General features: G+C 60.6%; 1 protein-coding gene and 1 long non-coding RNA gene across 5 annotated transcripts; one reads left to right on the top strand and one right to left on the bottom strand.

Annotated features, from left to right (window-relative positions):
* Positions 1–436: 436 nt before the first annotated feature.
* EFNA2 (ephrin A2) lies at positions 437–15,386 on the bottom strand. 4 transcript variants are annotated; one of them, XM_081502496.1, is made up of 5 exons: positions 6,595–6,761; positions 6,169–6,252; positions 5,178–5,491; positions 2,875–2,940; positions 437–1,883 (listed from the first exon to the last, which is right to left on the bottom strand). In XM_081502496.1, exons 1-5 carry the CDS (start codon positions 6,678–6,680, stop codon positions 1,762–1,764), a joined length of 672 nt encoding a protein of 223 aa, XP_081358622.1. In that variant the 5' UTR covers positions 6,681–6,761; the 3' UTR covers positions 437–1,761. The 4 variants fall into 4 exon arrangements, 3 of the variants coding, with proteins under 3 accessions (XP_081358622.1, XP_081358621.1, XP_081358623.1); XR_014057187.1 differs by having other exon boundaries at positions 1,446–1,883; positions 4,011–5,491; positions 6,595–6,750; XM_081502495.1 differs by lacking the exons at positions 6,169–6,252; positions 6,595–6,761 and adding an exon at positions 14,949–15,386.
* On the top strand, positions 6,864–9,632 carry LOC145511734 (uncharacterized). Its single transcript, XR_014058116.1, has 3 exons — positions 6,864–7,231; positions 8,727–8,828; positions 9,322–9,632. It is a non-coding gene; the product is annotated as an uncharacterized LOC145511734 (long non-coding RNA).
* Positions 15,387–21,597: the final 6,211 nt, after the last annotated feature.

Here is a 21,597-nt window from a genome sequence, read left to right as displayed (position 1 = left end):
ACTTGGTAGGATCCTAAGAGACCTGTCATAGATCCTGGGGACTGCCCTCAGGATGGATGAGGGGTATGGGAAACGACTGGCCCTGGGGTCTGGGGATTCGAACCTGCTCAGGTGCATCGGGTGGTAGACACTTAATAAGCCCCTGCTGTGTACTCAAAGGCAGCCCTGCCTCTTCCGGGCCTCCCCATAGCTGCCCTGGGGAGAAGGGGCATGTTTCCATTTCCCAGGGAGGTGAACAAAGGCACAGCACCCCACAAATGCTCATGCCAGGGCCCTGCGCCCAAACTACGCACACCCAGAGGCAAAGATTAGCCATCAGCCCTATGGTCTGCAGACATCGCTCTCCAGCACATCCCAGACCCGACCCCGAATTATGAGCTCAAAGCACCCCTCCAACAAGGACTGGCAGGCCCCAAATACAAATACACACCCTGGATGCTTACGCTCATTTTATTATAAAAAAATACAGAATCCAAAGTTGATTGTGACAGAGTGGGGGAGGCCCCGTCGCCAGCTCCAGGCGTGGCAAGGCCGCCCACCCACGACCCCTACAAAAGCCCCCCTCACCGCCGGCGTGCCTGAGCCGGCTCCCAGCGGCCGCGCACCATATATATTTATATATAATATATATAAAACACAGATCAGGAAAGGCGGGTAGAAATATGAAATTTGTATAAATGAGCTGTTTACTTCATTAAAGTGTCTTCTGGCGGGGATTTCTCTTTTGGGTGGTGATGTTCAACGCCCCCCTCCCCCCAGCTTTGTCCTGTTTTGTTTTGTCCTGTTTTCCTTTTTTCTTACAAACATTAGTCATAGAGAGGGAAGGGGGTCTGACAGACAAAGGAGCTTATTGCGAAGTGCGGCTTCTACGCTAAAAAGTCTACCCCACCCCCCCGCCAAAATAAAAGACCCTCCCCCCCAAATGAAGGGGTGAGGAAAAAAACATTCCAGTCCATCCTCAGGAATACAGTAAAAATAAATCACAGTATATACTTGCTGGCTCTATTTACAGAAATGTAACATCTTCTCTGTCTCTGGGGCGATTGTGCGAGGCTGAGGGGACGTGGGGGCCTAAGACATCGCTAAGATACTAGGATGCTATGATTCCCAGGACCAGGGCTCCATGGTGACCTCCAGTGAAACCCCGCGGTTTCTTCTCTGGGAGACAATGACCGGGAGGGAGGAGGGGAGAGCTGGGTGGACAGGGGTCTGAGGGCCCATGGACCAGAGTCAGGGGAACTCACTACCCACCTGCCCCTTCTGCCTCAGGCCAGCCTGTCCCAGGGCACCTGGGGGTCCACTCCACGGTCACCTCCAGCCAGGACCAACAAATGGAATGACCAGGCCAGGGATCCCCAGTTCCCCTTCTCCCAGTGGGCCAGGAACCCCTGCCCCATCCATCCATTCTGTTTCCTTCCCAAAGTCACAGGCGACAGCAAGGAATAAATTAAATTAGAAACTCAAGTCTTTCCAATCCAACCATGAAAAATACACTAAAAACAAAACAAAGCAAAAATCCAAACATTGCCAAGAGGTCCCCGGGTTCACCAGAGCCTCCAGACAAGATGGTGTGGCCACGAGCTGGGCGGACAACCAGCCTCTCGGGCACGGGTTGGGGGGGCCTCGGCTGCCCCCGCCCCGGCCAGTCTGGGACGTGTGGACAGCCCTGCCTGACAGAGCAGCACCAGTAGTGGGAGGAGTGGCATCTCTATTTGGTCTCAGAGGCGGGCCTTCGAGGTGGAGCCAGCGTCCTGTGGTGGGCTAGGAGCCCAGGAGGGTCCACAGCACGGGGACAGTGCTGAGGAAGAGCTGGCAGCTGCCCAGACCACTGCAGGAGTTATTGCTGGTGAAGATGGGCTCAGGGGCCTCATACAGGGTCTCATCTGTGGGGGAACAAAGAGACAGGGTGGTCAGTGGCAGGCCCACCCACCCCCACCCTGCTTCCTAGACCTCATCAAGACCCAATGTTGTTAAACATCTCAGTTTCAGGACTTCCCTGGCAGTCCAGCAGTTAGGACTCCGGGTTTTCACTGCAGAGGGCACGGGTTTGATCCTTGATTGGGGAACTAAGATCGTACATGGTGCACAGCGCAGCCAAAAACAGAATAAAATCAAACAGCAAAAATAAAAAAACAGTGTAACCAGATGATTGACCTGATATCATGTCCCTGCTCTAAGGGATCTATGTCCCTGTACCTCTGCGGCAACGCCTCCAATACAGAGTGTGGCAACCAGCAGGAGCCCAATAAATGTGCCTGGAGCCGGGTGAGGTAGTGAGGCCATGGGAACCCCCCTTCCCTCTGAGTATCACAATGTTTCAAGAGCTCAGAACATGGGTATTCTGGAGAACTTTCCTGAAGCCCACTCTGGGTATAGAGGGCTTCAGCCTCAGGGAGGCCCAGCTGCAGACTTCAACTTTCATTCTTTCTTAAATTTGTTTTTGGTTGCACTGGGTCTTCATTGCTGCACACAAGCTTTCTCTAGTTGCAGCAGACTAGGGGTATTCTTCATTGCGGTGTGTGGGCTTCTCATTTTGGCCCCTTCTCTTGCTGCCAAGCATGGGCTCTAGGGACATAGGCTTCAATAGTTGTGGTGCACAGACTTAGTTGCTCCGCAGCATGTGGGATCTTCCCAGACTAGGGATTGAACCCACACCCTCTGCGCTGGCAGGAGGATTCTTAACTCTAGACAACCAGGGAAGCCCCAAAACTTCATTCTTGAAGGTCTGACATGGCCCCATTTGCAGGGCCTGTCCCAGCCATTGGTGAGGTTGTGGGACTCCCTAAGGTACGCTGTCACCACCTCCTTTCTGACTCCACTGACCACTCAGTGGGTTCTGTGAGTTGAGGACCCTATTGACCCCCAAGCACTTACTGGTTGGCCTCACATAAACCTTCAGTCGCAGGCAGGGTCGGTCCACAGCATTGGGCGGTGTGGCAGCTGGAAGAGAGGGGTTGGGGATTAGTAGGGCAGGGGACTCTTGGTGCCTGGGACCTCTTGGGACTGCATCTCCTTCCCCATGCCCGTGACCCAAGCCTGACCCCAGGTAGGGGAACCCACACATAAAACTCCTCATCATACATCAAAGGCCCAGACATAATGCCCATGAGTTCCCAGAAGTCCTCTTGCATGCTTCCCTTGCCCCTCACTTTGCTGAATCCTAACCCCAGAGATGGAGGTGGGGTGTCTATGTTTGACTCCATCTTACTCCAGGGCAGCACAGGGCAAGGTTCAAAGGTGATGAATAAAAATGTGTGTTTTCAATATGCAAATAAAAGGAATTCTCTGGCCGTCCAGGGGTTTGATCCTTTGTCAGAGAACTAAGATCCCATATGCCACACAGTGCAGCCAAAACCAAAACAAAACAAAATCAAATAGCAAAAAACCCCACAAACAAATGATTGACCTGAGATCAAATCCCTGCTCTCAGGGATCTGCGATGTTGGCAAGTCACCCCCTATCTAGGCCTCATGTGGCCCAAGGTAGGTGCTTTGGTGTGCATGCACACTCAGTCGTGTCCCACTCTTTGTGATCCCATGGACTGTAGCCCACCAGGCTCCTCTGTCCATGGGATTCTCCAGGCAGGAATATTGGAGTGGGTTGTCATGCCCTCTTCCAGGGGACCTTCCCGACTCAGGGATTGAACCCACATCTCTTGCGTCTCCTGTATTGGCAGTCAGATTTATTATCACTATGTCACCAGGGAAGCCCCAACTGGGTGACTGCCTGAGCCCACTAGGCCTAGGAAGGAAGCAGCATCTGGCCTCCCTTGGACAGTGACCCACAAGGCCCAGAGTCACGTGGAGGTTGAAGTACATTGAGTCTTCACACCTAAAATTCCACCATAGGGCTCCCCCGCTTCTTGGCCCACTTGGGGAACAGGGGAGGTCCAAGAGCACTGGCCATGAGTCAGGAGAGAGGGGCTTGGGGGCCAGGATGGGGACAGGGAGGGAGGCCTGAGGCGCCGCGGGTGGTGGGGTTCACACAGGTGAACAGGCACGGGCACCCACATGGCTGCGGCCAGGCCTGTCCCCGCCTGTGTTCTTGGCCGGTCCTCTTTATGGCCGTCACCTCTGCCTGCCCCCGAGAAGTCCCTCGTGCTGGGAGATGAAGATAAAAAGCACGTAATAAAAATAACATTCGTCACAGAGATAGGACGAATAATTACAATAATTATCTTTATGAAACTCCCATCTCGGAAAGAAAAATGTAATTTTTCTTACATTACGGGGACTTAATTTAAGCACCTTCTTCCCCTCCCCCACCCTCTTCTTCCCCGAATTAAAAGGAAAAATTCCAAATAGAGCAGAGAAAGGAGGAAATGGAGCCTCATAGAGTTTAATTTGACTCAGTGGGAACCAGGGTGGTGAGGCGCTGGGTCCCTCCCCGAAGCCCAGGGAGGGGGTTGGGTTGTCAGGTGGGGGGGCAGGCCCCCCTCCCGCTCCCCACCTGCTCCCCATCAGCCTCCAGAACGCTGAGAAATAGGACCGCACAACCCCTCAGAGTCAGCGCTTTGGGCCCAGGTGGGTTTCCTAGGACCTCATCTTAGAAGGGACTATGGCGGGACCCTCCTGTTTTCAGGTTCTCAGAGACTACCGGGCTGCTGAGGCCTGGCTAGTGGGAACTTGAACCCTGGGCGCACTCTGCCATGCCAGGCCCTGCCCTTGGCACTTGGTAAGGAGGAGGAAGAAGGGGCCCCTCAGGAGCCCCTAACGCCCAGCAGAGGCGGGGACAGTTTACCCGCCCTCCCCTCCAGGCCTACAGCAGGGCATGAATGCCCAGTGGACCTGGACCAAGGCTGCCTCCAACCTTGAAACGCCTCCACACTCCTCTGGGAATCTGAGCTCGCGGGTGCGAGGAGGACAGACGGGAGTAGGCTTGGGAGATGCCTGCCCGGTTCACGGTGTGTCCTCCATCACTCCTTCCCGACCAGACTAGGCAGGCCTAGTTTCTGGCCTCAGTGCAACATGGGGTGGGCCCCCCTGGTCTCAGAGTAAGACGAATTGACCGTGGGGCCACTGGCTCAGCGGCCCAGAGGCTGACCCGCAGGCCGAGGGCGAGAGGCTGGAGACAAGAGGCACTGGCGGAGGAGGGAAGAGGGAGGGGGAGGGAGGGGGGAAGGAAGGGGAGGGGGAGGGGAGGGGAGGGGGAGGGGGAGCGAGCCCGCCCCCACTCACAGATGTAGTAGTACTCGTGGCCCGGGCGGAACTCAAAGCCCAGAGAGAAAGGCGTGAAGAGCTGGAACTTCTCGGAGAACTTGAGCGGGCCCCCGGGCGCCGCGGGCCGGTTGCACTCCCAGCGCTTGAAGCCGCGCTGCCGGTGGTCGCAGGAGGCGTGGCCTTCGCCGTTGACCATGTACAGCACATAGTGCTCCATGCGCTCGGCCGGCGGCAGCGGCGCCCCGTAGTGCGGGCAGTAAATGTCCAGGTAGTCGTTGATGCTCACCTCCACGGTGTAGCCGCCGCTGTCGTCTGCCGCGCCCTCGTGGAACCTGGGGGCAGGGCCGGCGGTCAGAGCCCGGGAGGGGGGCTCAGGGATGAGGAGCAGGGGCCAGGAGTAGGGTGACGGGTTAGTGCAGGAGAAAAGGGAAAGTTAACAGATGGGGTAAATGGGGTCATTGGTCAGAGCAGGGAAGGGGCGGGGCCTGGGGATGGGGAGCCCGGGGAGGGTGTGGAGTTGATGGGTCAGTGTAGGGGACAAGAGCAGGGTCAACGAAAGGGTAAATGGGGAGGGGTCACTGGTCAGCACAGGGGGATGGGGAGCCCTGGGAGGGTGTGTGGGTGATGGGTCAGTGCAGGGGAAAAGGGTAGGTCGGAGATGGGGGAAGGGCGAGGGGTTGGGGAGGGGGACACCCTGCCCACAGTCAGATGCCAGGGTCTGAGCCCATGGTCCCCTGCCAGGCACAACAACCCTGCCACACCAAGGCCAGAGCAGGCGCCTGGAGACCCAGACTAGCCCTGAACCCCAAGCCCACAGTGAGGTTTGTCCCAGGGAAGAGGGCCTGCCCCCAGGCATTCTGGGTAACCACACGCACCCAAGCAGGCACCCTGTGACTCACAGCCCCCCAGACCTCCAGTTCCCTGCAGAATCCACATCTGAGCCCTTCAGCCACAACAGTCCTGGCACAAGATATCCCCCCCACCAGGAAGTCCCACTCCAAAAACTAACTGCTTGACTTCAATGCCTCCTCCTCCAGGCAGCCCTCCATGCCATTCCCAGAGACAGCCTCCTGTTTTCCTTCTGCAGATCTGCCTGCCAAGAAGACCCAGAGTACCTGGGACACATGTCAGTGATCCCTGCCTCTCTGAGGCAAGCTTGGCCCCTTTCCTGTATCCCCAGAGGAGGCGGGGCTTGACATGAAGGATGCTCAGACTCCCCCATCCCTCAGTTCAACTCCAGAGTGCCCTGGGTTTGACCCCCCCTCAGCCCCACCCCTTCCACCCTGAGTGACATTCTTCGTCCTCCCTCCAGAGCCTCCAAAATCTGGCAGCTACCCCACAACTCCCTGATTCCCCACCCCTGATGCCTTGGCCCCCCAGCTCTGCCTCCCAGCCTTGGCCCTGGAGGTCTCCTCAGCTGTCACAGAGCCTGTACCCCTTTCCCTGGGGGCCCCCGTGACCCAGCCTCATCAGGCAAGGATGGAGGTCAGCTGAGCGAGGGACAGGGAGCTCCCCTTCCATCAATGCCTCCAGCTACAGCGCCAGGAGCCCTTAGATCTCCAAGACGCAGTCCCCTGGGCCCCTGTCATGTAAACGTGGCCTGGACCGAGGGGGGACAAGGGGGCCTCCCAAGAGGGGATTATTAGCACATAAAAGGCCTGGCAGTGGAGGGTTGGGGGCAGGCTCCCCCACCTCCTCCCTCCTCACACCAGCAGGGAAACTGAGGCTTGGTGAGGGGCGGTGGCAGTGAGGGAGGGTGAGGCTACTGGGACCCCGGCCCCACCGCTGCCTCTGTGCCCGTGTGCTAGCCGCCCCGGACCGCGGAAGGGAGCAAGGCAGCCCCCATACCAGGAGCACTAATTGGCACAGCCGGCACCTGAGGGGGCGGCTGGATGATCAGATGGCGTTGGCTGGCCCCCCGCCACCCCAAGACTGTGTCAGGCGGGGGCAAGGGCTCCGGGGACCCTCGAGCTGGGAAGGAGGCAGGCAGAGGACCGGCCATGGTGCCTCAGTTCCCCCACCCGTCAGGAGGGACCCCGGATGATGATTTCAAGTCTGTGGCTGGAGTCAAGGTTCGGAGAATTTCAAGTCAGGGAGTAGGGGGAGTGGATTCACTCCCAGCCATTCCCTGCTGCACTGGATTTGCCCAGGAATAGGGTGCCCACTCCCTCCCGAAGAGGTGGGAAGGCCTTTGCAGAATAAATGTGTCTGGCAGTGCAGGTCCATTGGGGGCCGAGGAACCTCATCTGGTTCCAACCCAGGATAGAGCCCAGCTGGGTCTTGCCTTCTCTTCTCAAAGCCTCAGTTTCCAACTGTCATGGAGGTGGTCCCTGAGGCAGATGGGAGAACTTCAGCTATGCACACAGCAGGCGCCGCATAGATGCAGGGCGGCCCTGAGTGGGGCTGGGACCCTGTCCATCCCATGGGCTGCTCCGTGGCTGGCCGGGCACAGGTGTCTCATTGACCGGCCACATCCTCTGGCCCCTTGGGCACGATCGATGCAGAAGCTGCTCCAGGCTTTTTGAAAAGTCATTTTCGCTCCTTCCCGGCCCCATTGAAAGCCCAATTGATCAACCGATCGATGACAGCCACGGCCCAGCAGCTGCCCAGGGGCCCACCCTCACCCCAGCAGGCCCTGCAGGGGAGGCTGTGACGGGGAGCCATAGGCAGAGGTGGGGGAGTCCTGGTCCTGGCCTCTGGGCCTCAGTTTTCCCTCTTGTCCCTGGCTTGATGCCAGGGATGTACGTTCAGTCTGAAAGAGAACGTGACTCCACACAGGGCACTTCTGGAGAAAAGGTGGGCTGCACTGTCTCCCCTTTCTCCTGCCTGTCTTTCCCCATCATGCCGGCCTTCCTCCCCTCTTGACACCAGCACCATCAGGTCCCCGAAGCTCACCGTCATTAGAATATCAGCGACCAAAGCTGCTTTGCTGGGTCAGAGGCTGGACACCCAGGTCCCACTTGGGCCCCCCAAAATCCAGTACTCACTTTTCTGAGTGTCCATCAGACCTCGCCATCCACTAGCTCAAAGCCTTCTATTGGCTCCCCATCACTCAGAACAAAATCCACAGTCCTCCCAGGCTCATGGGGCCTCATATGGCCCCCACCCCCAACCTCATCATCCCCTGACTTCCCCACATCACTCCCTTCCAGCCATGCCAGCCTCGGGGCTGCTCCTATTCCTGTCCCAGGGCCTTTGTACACACTGTTCCCTCGGCCTGACAAGCCTTTCCCTACTCTCCCCAACTCATCTCTTTTGGACATCATCGTATTTATACCATTACACAGTCCACTGTCTGCCTTCCTGGGGTCAGCCTCCTTCTCTGTCCCTTGCTTGGTGGCCAGCATGGGCCCAGTACACAGTGGTGCTCAATACATGTTTGTTAGTCAAAGGCCAAACACTCGAGGCCTTTGAGGTGCTAGAGTCATGGGGAGCAGAAAGCTGCCTCAAGGTGGTGAAGCCGGGACCCCAGGCAGGCGGATCCCAGGAGAAGCCCCCCACCCACCCTCACACCTGAGCTCTGGGAGCCAAAATGGACATTTTTCTCCCTTCCCTACTCTAAAATAGCCACGGCCTTGCGTTGGCATTCCCGGTTCCAAGTTGGTGCCTCGCTCCTGCTCAGGGTGGCATCGATGCAGGGGAGATGGACCCCACTCCAAGCCGAGCCTGGTGAGAGCAAGACAAAGCCTTCATTTCCTCCACCAGTGCGGAGGCCTGATATGCAAATGATCCCTGGGAGCAGTAGATACAGATCGAAATTCTCACTAAGGGGTTAATGACTGGCTTGGGATGGTTCCCAGACACAGGGCTCCCCAGGCTTCAGACCTCCCCGCCCCCAACCTCTACACCTTCACCCCCAGTGGTTCACCCTGCCTACCCCCTGCCAATGTCCACCGTGCAGGCAGCCACTCCAACCCCACCCACCACCCCTTCCTCTGGCAACCACCCGGCCTGCAGCTAATTAGCTCCAGTCAGGCGACAGTCAAGTCATTAGATGCTAACAGCATAGAAACTAATTAGGAGTCTCACCCAAAATGGGAGTGGGGTGCTGGGCTGCCTTCCCAACCTGGAAACCGAGGCAAGGACGGGCAGGCGGGAGAGTCTGTCCCCTTCACTCTCCAACTCTCTGTCTCTTGTCTCCCTGGTCTGAGCCATTTCACAGCTCCTACTAAAGGGCTCAGAGATGCTAATGAAGACCCCAGCAAAGAGACACCCAGGCCTGCCCGAAAGGACAGCAGGGCCTCCAGAAGCCAAGGCTGGGACCTCACTGAAAATTAGGACCTCAGGACTTCCCTGGGGATCTGGTGGCTAAGACTCCATGCTCCCAATGCAGGGAGCCTGGGTTCCATCCCTGGTCAGGGAACTAAATCCCACATGCCACAAAGAAGCTCGAAGATCCCGCATGCTGCAACCAAGACCTGGCACAGCCCAATAAATATTTAAGAAAAGGCTTTAAAGAAAAAGGAAAGAAAATCATGGCCTCACAATAGTGCAGCATCAGCCAAGAAAGGACGATTATGGCCTTGTGGGTGCAGGGTAAACTGAGGCACGGGCCCCACCATGGAAGCAGGAGGTGAAACAAATGGGGTGGGGTGGGTGGGGAAGGTGAGGGAAGGGCCGCAGGGTCAGCCCACACCCCCACCCCGGGCCTTGGTCTCAGACAGGAGGAGGCCTAGGTGCCCAGTGCACAGGGCATGTCTGCCCGGGTCACCCTGCCCTCCTCAGCCCCCACCTTGTGTGTGGTGTCCCCGCACTCCTCAGCCAGCCCCAGACCTGCATGCCTCTCAGAGGGGGTCCTCCCACTGGACATAACTTCCTTCTGGCCATGGGTAAATCACTTTCTCTGGGTCCATGAAACGGGGGCATAATGGGGAGCCCGACCCATGAAGTGGACAGGCGAGATGAGGGGGTGCATGGCTGGGGTGGAGGGGCAAGGGGCAATGTGGCTGGGGTGGTGAATAGACCCCTCGAAGTCAAGACCCAGCATGGGAGTGGGTATGGGGGTGAGCCCCCACCAGGGCCAGCCCACAGAGCTCGGAGTCTGGACTGTGTGCTCCAAGCTCTCAGCTGTGTGTCCGCAATGCAGCAGCACAAAGGTGGCTGTGCCCTTCCTTGCCTGGCCCACTGGGCAGGGGACACAGTCGAGCCCTCCTTTTGGAACTGTCTGCCACAAACAATTTCCCCAAAGCAATGCCAGGGGGTTGGGGGGCAAGGCTGGTCCATGCTGGGTGCCTTGGTGAGGAGAGGGAACCTGCTGCTGAGGCAGGACTCTGCATTGGGCTTGGCTCAGGGGCTGCAGAGCCAGCCATCGAACCTGCAGGAACCCTGCCTCCCAGACCCCCGTTCACACACCTGCGCATTCCAAGGTTGGCCACCTTTGCTCCTGCGGCTTCGAGGGACCCATGACCCTCAGGGGACATCTGCTGAGGGCCCTCGAGGTCAGAGATGGCTGCCCCTTCCCTGGGCCCAGCTCCCAGGCAGGCTAGAGGCCAGTCCCTGCCCTTCCCCCAGTCCTCAGCTCAGCTGCTGCCTCAGTTTCCTCCTCTGCATGCTGAGCTGCCCAGGGTGGGGGTGGGAGGCAGTTGTCCACCATGGGGAGGGACCAAGGCTGGGGAAAAGGAGCCTGTGGATCCCAGCCTCAGAGCGCAGGCTGCCAGCAGATGGGGGGCACCTCAGAACTGGCCCCCCACCCCAGCACTGCGGTTCCCCCCCCTGCACAACCACCTGAACCTCGCTGCTGCTGCAGATACACTGCGGGCCAGTCTGGAGCCTCCCTGCTTGCCTGCAGGCAGGAATGGCCTCCATTTCCCACCCCCCCAGCGGGGGCCTCTGGTCCCTTGGGTTCACATCCATGCCTCACCTGTCCACACTGTGCCAGCCCTGCTGCCATCTGCAGAGGAGCACAGCCCGCTGCCCCACTTCACAGAGGAAACACGATGCAGAGGCTCTGAGCAGCCAAGCCACTAGCCCAAGGGCTTGCCAGATCCCCAAGTCTGAGCTCCAGCCTTCCATGGCCCCCCAGACCACACCCTTGGACCCCAAGACTCCCGGGTCCATGGGTCCTCACTCTCCAAGTCCCCCTTAAGTCGAGTGGATGAGCTTCTTTCAAACAAAACAAAAAAGCCTCATGCGGCAAAATATGGCATCGCCCCCTTCAAAGCCGGTTCCCTGGAGGCCTTGGCATGGCTGGCAGGCACCAGGGGTGCCCGACACCCCCACAGGGAGGACGCAGTCCTAGTCACCATCTTCCCCCTGGTCGTTTGAGATGGGAACGTGGCCGCTGCCCATACCCAAGGGCGATCACGACCCCCACTCAGGGTCTGCACCACTGGGTCCACACAGGCTGCAGACTTTTAACCAGGAGGGGGACTCAGGGACAGGAGGGTCCCTGCCGGTGCCAGCTCTGAACCTCGATGGCCCCTCTGCCCCATGGGTAGCAAGGAGCCCAGCCCACAGGACCCGGACACGTACCCCCAGCAGGGACCCACCTGGGCTGGAGGAGGGGGTGGAGGAGCGGTCAGGTGGGCACAGAGGGCAAGCTGTGACCACCCCCCTCTGGTGTGGGCTGTCAGCACCCCCACCGGGGCCCCCAGAGCCAGGCTGTACACACAGACACACGTGTGTGCACCATGAAGACATTCCAAAGACATGCGTGCACCCCACATACAGACACACCTTCTCCGAAGGTGTTGATCTGCATGCACAGATACACACGCACATCCTACACCCAGACACACTACTGCAAACACGCATGTACCCTGCACATGCATGTTCTCCAGGCACATACATGCGGAAACGTGTGCAGAAACACAGGGCCAGGGCTGCCAAACACATGTAGGCACTTGAGTGTCTGTGTGGCAGTGGGGGGTGGGCAGTGTGTGTGCGCCACACACACAGCTGTGCACCTCCCGGCCCCGGGAACCCCGAACACATGGGAAAGAACACACAGCTATTGAGTGGACATGCCCTGCAGCCCAGCGAGCCTCCGAGGTGTCCCCGCACCCCCACAGCCCCAGAAGCAGCCCGCCAGGATGCCCGGCCCAGTCCAATACGGCCACAGACAGGCCCAGAGATGCCTGGCAGCCAGACCCGCAGTGCCCAGCTCAGGCAGGGACTGGATGGATAGACGGTTGAACAGCCGGCTGGCGAGGGTGCAGGGGTCCGTGGCTGGACCCAGTCTCCACCCTTTGGCGGCGGTGGAGGTGGGTGCGGGGCTCCCTGGTAGCATCGGCCAGCCTTGTGTGCACAGGAAATCCACGGCACAGCAGGAGAACACAATTGGGGAAACACAGCCACACACTCATTACCTCGGCACAGGTACAGGCCAGCCAGGCGAGGGTGGCCGGCCTCACCGCAGCACTGCCTGGGCCTGGTGGTCCTCCACCAGCCTGCATGCATCCCCGTGGCTCCTCTGCTGCCTGACGGTACCCCACCCGAGGCGGCCCAGTTCTGGCTTCGTCCCCTTCCCAACGCATGATGCCTTTTGTGTGCGCCCCCCTCTTTCTCTGCACGTCTTGTCCCTGCGTTTCCTGGCTCCTCTGCCGGCTGCCGCCACCAGTCTCCCTGTTTTGACCCCATTCTCGCCTGTCCCCGCACAGGCCTGTCTCTCGTCTCTGGCTGAGGCACTGCCTCCCGCATCAAACCCACCCGCCGACTTCACACCTCTCCCTGCACCCTGGCAGCTGCCCCCGCGACTGGGTACCCTCAGGAAATGTCCATTCCGGGTGCCCTCAGAGCCTGAGGCTGGGCAGCACCCCCTCCTGTGCCGGCACTCACCCAGTCACTGGACACAGATTCCGCTCCAGATACCCCAGGATACCCAACATCCTGAGGGGGCCACCCTTTAGCAGAGACCCCCAACCGTGGCGGTGAACGGAGCCCTGATTCTTGACCCAACCGGGCTTCCCAGGTGAAGGGCTCCCTGGGACCCCAGGCCCCGCTGCAGAAAGTCGGAGAGGTCACCTCCCACCCAGAACGCCTCAAGCAGGAGGAGGCAGAGGAGAGGCCAGCCCTGACCGCCAGGGTCTGTGCTGGACAGTGAGGCCGTCCCTTTGGGCGGCTGGTCAGAGAGAGCTGTCAGGTCAGCAACAGGAGGCGGCTGAGCAGCTGGACAGAGCCGGCATCGGGGGCTGCCTCCTTCCCAGCCGGCATCCTGCCTGCAGCCCTGTGGCAGGTGGAGCAGCGGCTGGCCCCTGCAACCCTCTTCCGTTCCCATTGGAAGCTCCTGGCAGGTCTGGCATTTGCTAGAACAAAGGACAGGCCGTGCTGGGACGGGATTCCGAGGCTGAAACCAAAAACTTGGGCCGGGGAAGTGCTGCCCGCTGGGCTCCCTGCTCGGCCGCAGGGAAGAACCGTAATCAAACCCACATGTGACCAGTGGGGCGGGAGGCGCAGGGAACCCGCTCCACAACGGCCCGGCCATCCCTCCTCCGCCCCAGGTCTCTGCCCTCGGCCCCGGGGCCAACCCCATAGCCAGGCAAACGAAGGGGGTGTCTGGGTGGGCTGGGTAGGCTCCCTGCCCCAACCTGGGATACAAGCTGCCCTGGTCCCAGGGCTGGCCTCAAAGACAATCCTTTATGCAACTTTCTGCAGGAAGACCGAGGACAGCAGGGGACAGCGAGGGGATGGCAGGGGACCGCAGGTTTGGAAGGCAGGCAGTTCGGCTGGCGCTTGAAAACCCAAAGAAAGTGACTGGAGGCAGAGGATCAGGGGGCGAGGAGGCCGGCAACCCTGCCCCCACCTGCAGCCCAGCTGGCCTGGATATGACCGTGACCCTGACGGTGGGGCGGACCGGGAGCTGTAGGACCCTAGATCCCATCTCCCATGGGACCCCCAGCCCACTCCCGCCTCCCAGACCCTGGATGGTCTGAGGCTTCCACTGCTGACCAGGATGTGGTCAGTCCCCAGCAAACTTTTCTCGCTCGAGTAGCAGGGGCTCCCGCTGCCCCCAGACCGAACTCAGTACCCGACCTAGAGGAGGTCTGCAGGCAGGTGGGCGGGGCACCTGGGCCGGGCGTGGCAGGCTGGGCACAAGGCCACCTGGGTCCTAGCCCCAGCTCTGCTCCCCTCACCGTGACCTTGAGCCAGCTGCTTGGCCCCTCTGCGCCTCAGTTTCCCAATCAGTGCAAGGAGGACAGGGGAGGACACCACCTGATCAGGACTCTGGGGACAGACCCCGAGCCTCCTCTGTGCCTCAGTCTCTCTGTCCCTTCGAGACCTCGGACCACGGACCCCCTGGAGCAAATGTGGACACTGGCCCACGCGGAGGGACATTCCAACTTCCCCAAGTTCATCTGGGGAGCCTCCGACAGAACGCGCCTGAGGAACCCTCCCCTGCGGGGTCACGGTCCCCCACCTCAGTCCCTCACCTCTGGGTGCGGCTCAGTGACAAGATTCCTGGGCATTCCCACCAACTCTAAAGCTAGCGGAGGTCCCCGGAGAGACCTGAGCATTGGGTGCCCCAAGTCTGGGGAGGGAACTCAGGGCCAAACAGCTTCTGAGGGTGCCAGAGGGGATCCCCAAACTCCTGGGCCGGCGGCGCTCCGAGGCAAGCAGGGCGCCAAGTCTCCCAAACCTGTAGGCGGAGGGGCGCCCCGGGGGGAGATGCACGCGGAGTGAGTCCCCCAAACTCCGGTGGCCGGAACTCCCTGGAGGCTCCCGTGGGAAGTGGGCGCCCCCACTCCTGGGGGCGGCGCGCAGGGGCGCCCCGATCCCGGGGTGGGAGGCCAGGCTGGGGTGGGGGAGTCCGGGGTCTCCAGGCGCGCGGTCCCCGCCCGCGGCCGCGCTCACCTGGGGTTGCTGCGGTTCCAGTAGACGGCATAGCGGTCCGAGTTGGCGCGGGCGGCGTCCTCGCCGCGCGCGAAGGGCGGCGGCGGCAGCGGCAGCAGCAGCAGCAGCAGCGGCAGCAGCGGGCGCTGCGCGGGCGCCATGGCCCCGGTCCGGCCGCCGCGCTCGCCTGGCCGCCGCCTGCCAGCCGTCTCCGCCTCCTCCGCCGCCGCCGAGCGGGCGGGCGCGGGGCGGGCGGGAGGAGGGCGCGCCGGCGCTTGGAGATCCCCGGCCGCCCCCGCCTGAGCGCGCGCGACCTCGGGCGCCGAGAAGTCAGGCGGCGGCGGGCGGGGCGCCGGGGTCGCCCCGGGCGCCGGCCCGGCCGCGCGGACACTAACAGCGCGGACCGTCACCACAGCACCCGCCGGGGAGGGGCCGGGGCTCCGGCCTTTGTCCCGCCCGAACGCCGGGAGGGCCGCGGGCGCCCCCTCCTGCCGTGCCCCGGCCACGCGGGGGCTGGGCGAGGGGCTGCAGCCCCAACTGCGCCCCCACCTCCCCATCCCCCTGCCCCGCCCAGACCGTCCGGGATGCCTCCCCTGGTCGGGCTGCTTGCACCACCTTCCCCAGGTCCTGCCCCCTGTCACCTCAACTCTGTGGGGCTCTGAGTGCACCTTCTTCATCATTGGGGCCGGACCCAGGGTCACCGAGTTCTCAACCACCTCCATTCAAGCCAGCAATCTGGTCTGCAGAGCCAACCGGGTGAAGGGAACAGAAGACCCAGAAATGGCTCACCGCCCTGTGTCCTCCCTCACTCAAACCCGGACCCCAGAATTTTAACTCAGGCTCCCCCAACACCGAGCCACCCTGTCCAGCCTGGTGAAGGGTTTTGCAGTCTCACTGCCCCAAATGGAAAGTCAGCGGCCACTGCTGCCTCCCTGAAGGACCCTCGGGGACCCCCCCACCGAAGTGGTCAGTTCTCATTGAGTCTATCTCCTCATCTAGGAAAGGAAACAGAAATCCTGACCTCAGCCATGCAAGGTACTAGGCATAGCAGGTGCCCAGTACACCCAGCAGCCCAGACTGGGGTCCAGGCCAGCAGGAGGTAAGAGAATGGAGAGTCTGACCAGGGCAAAGGGCTGGAAAGGTGTCTGGCAAGAGGGTGGAGCAGAGGGCTAGATTGCCTGACCAGTTTGGGGCACTCAAAGTGACCACTCCTGGATGTGGGGAACAAGTTGATTGGGGGGAGGCTGACTGTGGGCCAGGAACTGGGGTCCTGTCCTTCATTTCTGCTCTTATTCTCGCTCACCAGACTCTGAGTTTGTGAAGGTATGCTGTCACCAAGTGCTGGCTGGAAAGGGTCAGCAGTACACAGCCAGGTTCTACCTCTCTGGACTTGTTTCTCTCTTCCAGGCTTGGCCTGGCGCAGAGTCTGGGAGCCTAGAGCTGAAAGGTCATGCGTGAGGGATTATCAGAACTCCTTGCAGAAAACTCACTCGAGAGGCCAGAGCTTCACCGCAGTCAGGTGGGGAGGGTAAATGCATTTTGGATATGCTGTGGGCATATGCCAGGTGTTCCCTGAGCATTCTCCTCTGGAACTTACCCCTCTTTGCTCAGGCAGCTCCCTGGTAGGCCTTCCTCTTTCCTCCTGTTAAATTTCAGTTCTTCCTTCAAGGCCTGTCCTCCCAGTGTTTTAGCCCTCCTCTCCCCTAGCCCCGCCCCCAAGGTTGTCTGTCCTCTGCCCTCCAGGGAACTCTGCCCATCTGTTTGGGGTGTTCTGGCTCCTGGATCTTGTCCATTGACTGTAGCTGCCGGAGTCTGAAGTCCCAGGCCTGGCCTAGAGGGCTCCACATAGGAAAATAGGAACATGCCCCCACCTCCCGCCCCCCGGTGGCTGGGACAGGCCCAGAAGGCTGAAAGAGGACCAGAACTGGCCCAGGCTCACCTGTCAAGGCCTCCAAACAGTCCGTCTGGACCACTGGAGCCCGAGTCTGGGGCTCCAGCCACATAGGCCAGGCTCAGCCCAGGCTGGCTGGTCTGGCTCTCTGGGGAGTGATGGGGTGGCCACTCAGGGAGGCGTGGGGCCCAAGCCCAGCGACAGGGGCCATGAGCCCAGGGGGCCAGGCCTGGCTGCCAAAGGGGACCGCCTGAAAGCTCTCACTGCCCTGGGACTAGAGCCCCCTCCCATGTCATGAGACCTCACAGGTGGGGGGTCTCCTCTGTCACACCCAGCAGGACTTGGACCTGCAGGGGTGGGGGTGTCGGAAGGGCACAGCGGGCAAGGGGATGCCCTGGCTGAGGCCGGGATGGGTCGACTCATTTGCATGCAGGGGCCACCGAGGCGGGAGCCGCCGCTGCTGCCGCTGCTGAGAGGATTTGAGCAGAAGCTCCGTTTTCCTTCTGTTCTCGTATCTCTCTCAAGGTCAGAGCCCGAGCGGGGACAGGAACAAAGCGCACGTCCCCCATTCAACCTTCCTGCACCCGCTGGCCACTCCCGGAGGAGGGGGCCTGGGGAGGGGAGGGCAGGGCAGCTCCATGGCCTGGCCCCAGGCGAGGCGGGGACAGGGCTGCAGGCACAGCTGCCCAGCTGCCCTTGGGGACCCCTGCCTGGTGGGGACCGCTGTGGGTGCCCAGGAAGCTCTGTCTCCTTCCAGAGGGCGTGCCCATCCTGGCCTCGAGATCAGCCATCAGGAGGTCAGCTGAGGTCAGGGGTCATGGAGTCAAGGGTCAGAGGTCAGGCTCACTCTGGAGACAGGGGTCAGTCTTAGTTCAAGGCTCAGTCAGGGACAGGGGTCACTGAGAGCTGACTGTTGGCCTCAGCTTCAGACCCAGGACAGGGTCTTTGATGGGGGTCTGTCCCTGTTCACAGTGGTCTGCTCTCCTAGGCTTGAAGGTCTGCCTCAGACTCTGGGAGGGTCTCAACTGAGCCAGGCCCAGACCTGCCCCTAGCCTGTGCCCGTCAGCTCTGGTCCGTCACCCACCATCTACTGCCCAACAGCTGTGACCGATCATCCACTACCCACTATTCCCAGCCCAGCACCCACTAGCCCAACCCAGCACCCACACCTGCTCACCCACTGCCCACCACCCCCAGCACATCACCTACCCCCCATCACCCGCCCACTGATCCCAAATCCAGTGCCCACCACCCAGCACTCATGACCTGTGGCACTCCAGCCCATCAGCAGAATCGCCAGGGCTTGGGATCAGTGTCCAGGGCACCCTCAACCTTCAAAGGCCGTGGTGCCTTGGAGAAAGCTAAAAATATGCGGGGAGGAATTTCTCATTACAGAAAAAAGTGGACCAAATCCACCACCTGCTCCGGCTCAAGAGTTTTTCAGGAGGCAGGAAGGGGTTGCCAGGAGGGTGGGGGCCTTGGTAGGTCTGGGGCTCCACAGACCCAGGTCAGAGCAGGGTGTGGTGTGTGTCCCCACGGGCAGTGGGGAGCAGGTGTCTGCTGGCATGTGGGAGAGGTCTCAAGGAGAGCTCCCCAGGCTGTTACTGAGGATAAACAAACACACCTGTCCCTTTCTCTTGCTGATCGATTAAAATTTCCACCCTTATGTCCAGTGTCCAGTCAGGCCCTGAAACCTCAGCCCACATCTAACACCCCTGTAACCCCCCCACCCAGGCTAGAGCCCAACCAACCAGGTGCCTCCCCAGCAATGTCCCTCCCTCCTCCTCCCCCCTCCCTACCTCCTCCTCACCTCCAGTCCAACCTCCCAGTCGCAGGACCCAGGACACAGCCCCCCTCCTCCCAGGCCCACCTGCCAGTCTGGGGACTAGACCCTTGCTGTCCAAAAGAACTTCCCACAAGGATGGCCAAGTTTCAGATCAGCTGGGTCCAACACAGGCGCCACCAGCAGCTCCATGTGGGTACTGGGCACAGGACATGTGACAGCAGGATAAGGAGCAGGGTTTTAGACATCATTTACTTTCAGTGAAGGTACATCTAAACAGCTGATCCAAGGGCAACACAGCTGTGGGTGAAGCCACCCCTCGGTGGGCACCTGGACATGAAGGGCTGCTAGAAGGAGGGAGGTGGTGGCTCAGACAGCCCAGAGAGCAGGAGATGGGGGGCCCTGAGTTCCCTCGGAAGAATGGAGGATCAGGGGAGAGGTCCCAGAACATCCAGAGGGCACAGCTCCCTTGCCTGCTGACCTCAGGTGAGCAGGAGGTGACCCTGTTGGGTGCTGGGGCCACATCGGAGAGAGACCCACATCAGAGCCAGCAGAGGAGCCCGCTCTCCAGGGAAGACGCCTGGCCTTGACCACTGGCTACCCACTTTCTGAGCCTAAGGTGTCCAGCCTCCCCCGCCCCCACCTGGCCCCATTCCCCAGATGGAAATAGGAAGTTGGGGGCAGGGTGTCTTGCGCACCCAAGAGCCAGAGACCCCCACGTGGCCCCCGCGGGCAGAGGGGCTGGTTTGCGGCGTGTCCAGTGGGCACTCCCCAGGTAGCGAGTGGAAGGGATGGAAGTTGTGGGAGGGGCCTCGAGAGCGCAGGTCGTGGGTCTGTGCACCCGCACCGGGCACAGGCTTGGGACCAGCTGCAACACCCGTGCACGAGTGTGGGCTTGTGTCCTGTGTGTGCATCCCGCATGCGTGGCTGCCATGTCGCGTCCCCGTGGCCGTGTGCCACGCCTAGGCCCATGCGTGAGTTTGCAAGGTGGAAGAAGGTACTGGAAGGCCTCCCGATCCAGCATGCACACGTACACGCGCGCATACACGCACACTCGCCCCTCCAGCCAGCCGGGCCCCAGGCCTTTCATCTCGCGCTGACAGGCCCCGCTCCCAGCTTTTAGCCGCCGAGAACTTCCTGCTAATAGTGCATTAACCTTGGCGGGGCCTGCCAGTTACTCGACACTAATGCGGGGGGCGCGGGTGCGCGCGCTGACGGCGCTGACAGGCGCAAGGGCCGGGTAGCGGGCGGGGCTCCCCTTCCTACCCGAGGGGGGCGGGCAGGAGGCGCGGGGCTGCGGGGGCCGGCTGTGTGTTCCCGGCTCCGGATGGCAGAGCGCGGGGTCTCTCCTGACCTCATTAGAGTAATTAATGTGCCTTTTGAAGCTGGAGAAAGCGCTCAGAGTTGTGGGAAAGGGGCGCAGATCACAGGGTAGGGGGGCCGTGGACGGTGTCTACGTGCCTGTTAAAAGCGTGTCCCAGTGAGTCAGGCACAGAGAGAGCCCGAGTGACAGAGAGGGGCAGACGGAAACGGAGGTGGGCCGAGGGAGAGGCAGTGCAGATGGTGAGACACACCAATAGCGAGGTGAGCAAGGCTTCAGAATCGGATGAAGAGTCACAGAGACAAAAAAGCAAGGGATGCGTGGAAAGACCCACAGGGGGAACAGATGGGGAGAGAGCAAGGGGGTTGGGTTGGGGGATGTCATCTCAGTGCCTCCCTGGGACTGTGGCCTCACTTCCTCAAACTTCCCTGGCTACTGGGGACCTGCTGGCCACTCTGTACAGGGCTCTCCCAAAGAATGGTAGTGGGCAGTCAGGGAGGACCTCCTGGAGGCGGCAGTAGCACATCAGAAGGGGAAGAGGAATTGTGAGCAGCCTTGGGGCATGATGGGAGATATTGCCAACAGAGAAGGAAGTCAACTGGGGGCCAACGTAAAGGACCCCAGCTGGAAGGAGGGGAGACCAGCTGACTGTGACAGAGATGGTGCTTCTTCAGAAACCCAGGCTCAGGCTGAGCGGGAAGGGTCAGCAGGTCTGAGGGAGACTGGCCAGAGCGGCTGGTGAGGCTTGAGTGAGCAGCACGCCCAGACCATCCCATGGTGGACATGGCAACAAGGTGGAGTTGAGGTGTGAGAAACCGGGCCCCCAGCTGGACCTATTTCCCCACGTGTACAAAGTTTGGCTCAGGCCACACCTAGGACCATAGGCCAACAGGGTAGAGACTGTGCAGCACAAGGCTGCCACCTGGTGGCAGCTCCCTCTGATGACAGCTCCTTCTAACAACGTGGCCTTCATGCTTTCCACCAGCAGCGTGAGGGTGGGAATAGAGCTACAGGCCAGCCACACTGGTCCCGCTTTCCACAACCACATTTATAGGGTGCAGGGGGGAACAGGCCAGAGCCAGACTCTGCCTAGAAACAAGGCCCACAGAAGAACTCATCAAGCCCATCACAAGGTATGGGAACCAAGGTACTCCAGTGAGACTCAGGTGACCAGTATGGGCCTCAGATGGTCAAGATGGGGACTGAAACACCCCCATGGGGTCAGGTGCCAGGATGAATCCCAGATGATCAGGATGGGGACTGAGGTACCCCTAAGAGGTTCAGGTGCCCAGAATGGGGATCAGTTGCCCTGATGGGACTCAGATGCCTGAAACGGGTTCAAGCTCCAGATATGGGACTGAGTGGCCAGGATGTGCACTGAGCCACACGCTGTGGACTTCAGGTGTCCCCGTGGGACTCAGGAGGCCAGGACAGAGGCCTGAGTGCCAGCACAGATTGCCTGGGATGGGGGATCAGGTTCACCAGTAATTTCACTGGAGGCTGAAAGGAGAGGGGCAGGGTGGCCACAGGGAGCCTCAGCTGATTCCAGACCTGGACGCTGCAGCCTGGGGCTCTGTGAGAATGGCCCTGTAGTAGTAGTGTGTGGTAAAGCAGAGGACACAGCCCTTGAGGGGCCCCGGGCTGAAGTTGGCCTGGAAGGGGAGCCCTTAAGCAG

The sequence above is a fragment of the Giraffa tippelskirchi genome, chromosome 6 (assembly GCF_054371585.1).
Source record: "Giraffa tippelskirchi isolate mGirTip1 chromosome 6, T2T-mGirTip1v1.2.pri, whole genome shotgun sequence".
Taxonomy (NCBI): domain Eukaryota; kingdom Metazoa; phylum Chordata; class Mammalia; order Artiodactyla; family Giraffidae; genus Giraffa; species Giraffa tippelskirchi.
This window is presented reverse-complemented; position numbering and strand designations above follow the sequence as displayed.

Excerpts from the sequence above, each read along its gene's own strand:
- EFNA2 (XM_081502496.1), bottom strand. The coding sequence starts at position 6,680 with ATGGAAGGGGAGCTCCCTGTCCCTCGCTCAGCTGACCTCCATCCTTGC. Across the intron at positions 6,253-6,594 it reads GGGGGCCCCCAGGGAAAGGG|GCAGATCTGCAGAAGGAAAA; the intron begins GTACAGGCTCTG and ends TCTTCTTGGCAG. Across the intron at positions 1,884-2,874 it reads GGTTTATGTGAGGCCAACCA|ATGAGACCCTGTATGAGGCC; the intron begins GTAAGTGCTTGG and ends GTTCCCCCACAG.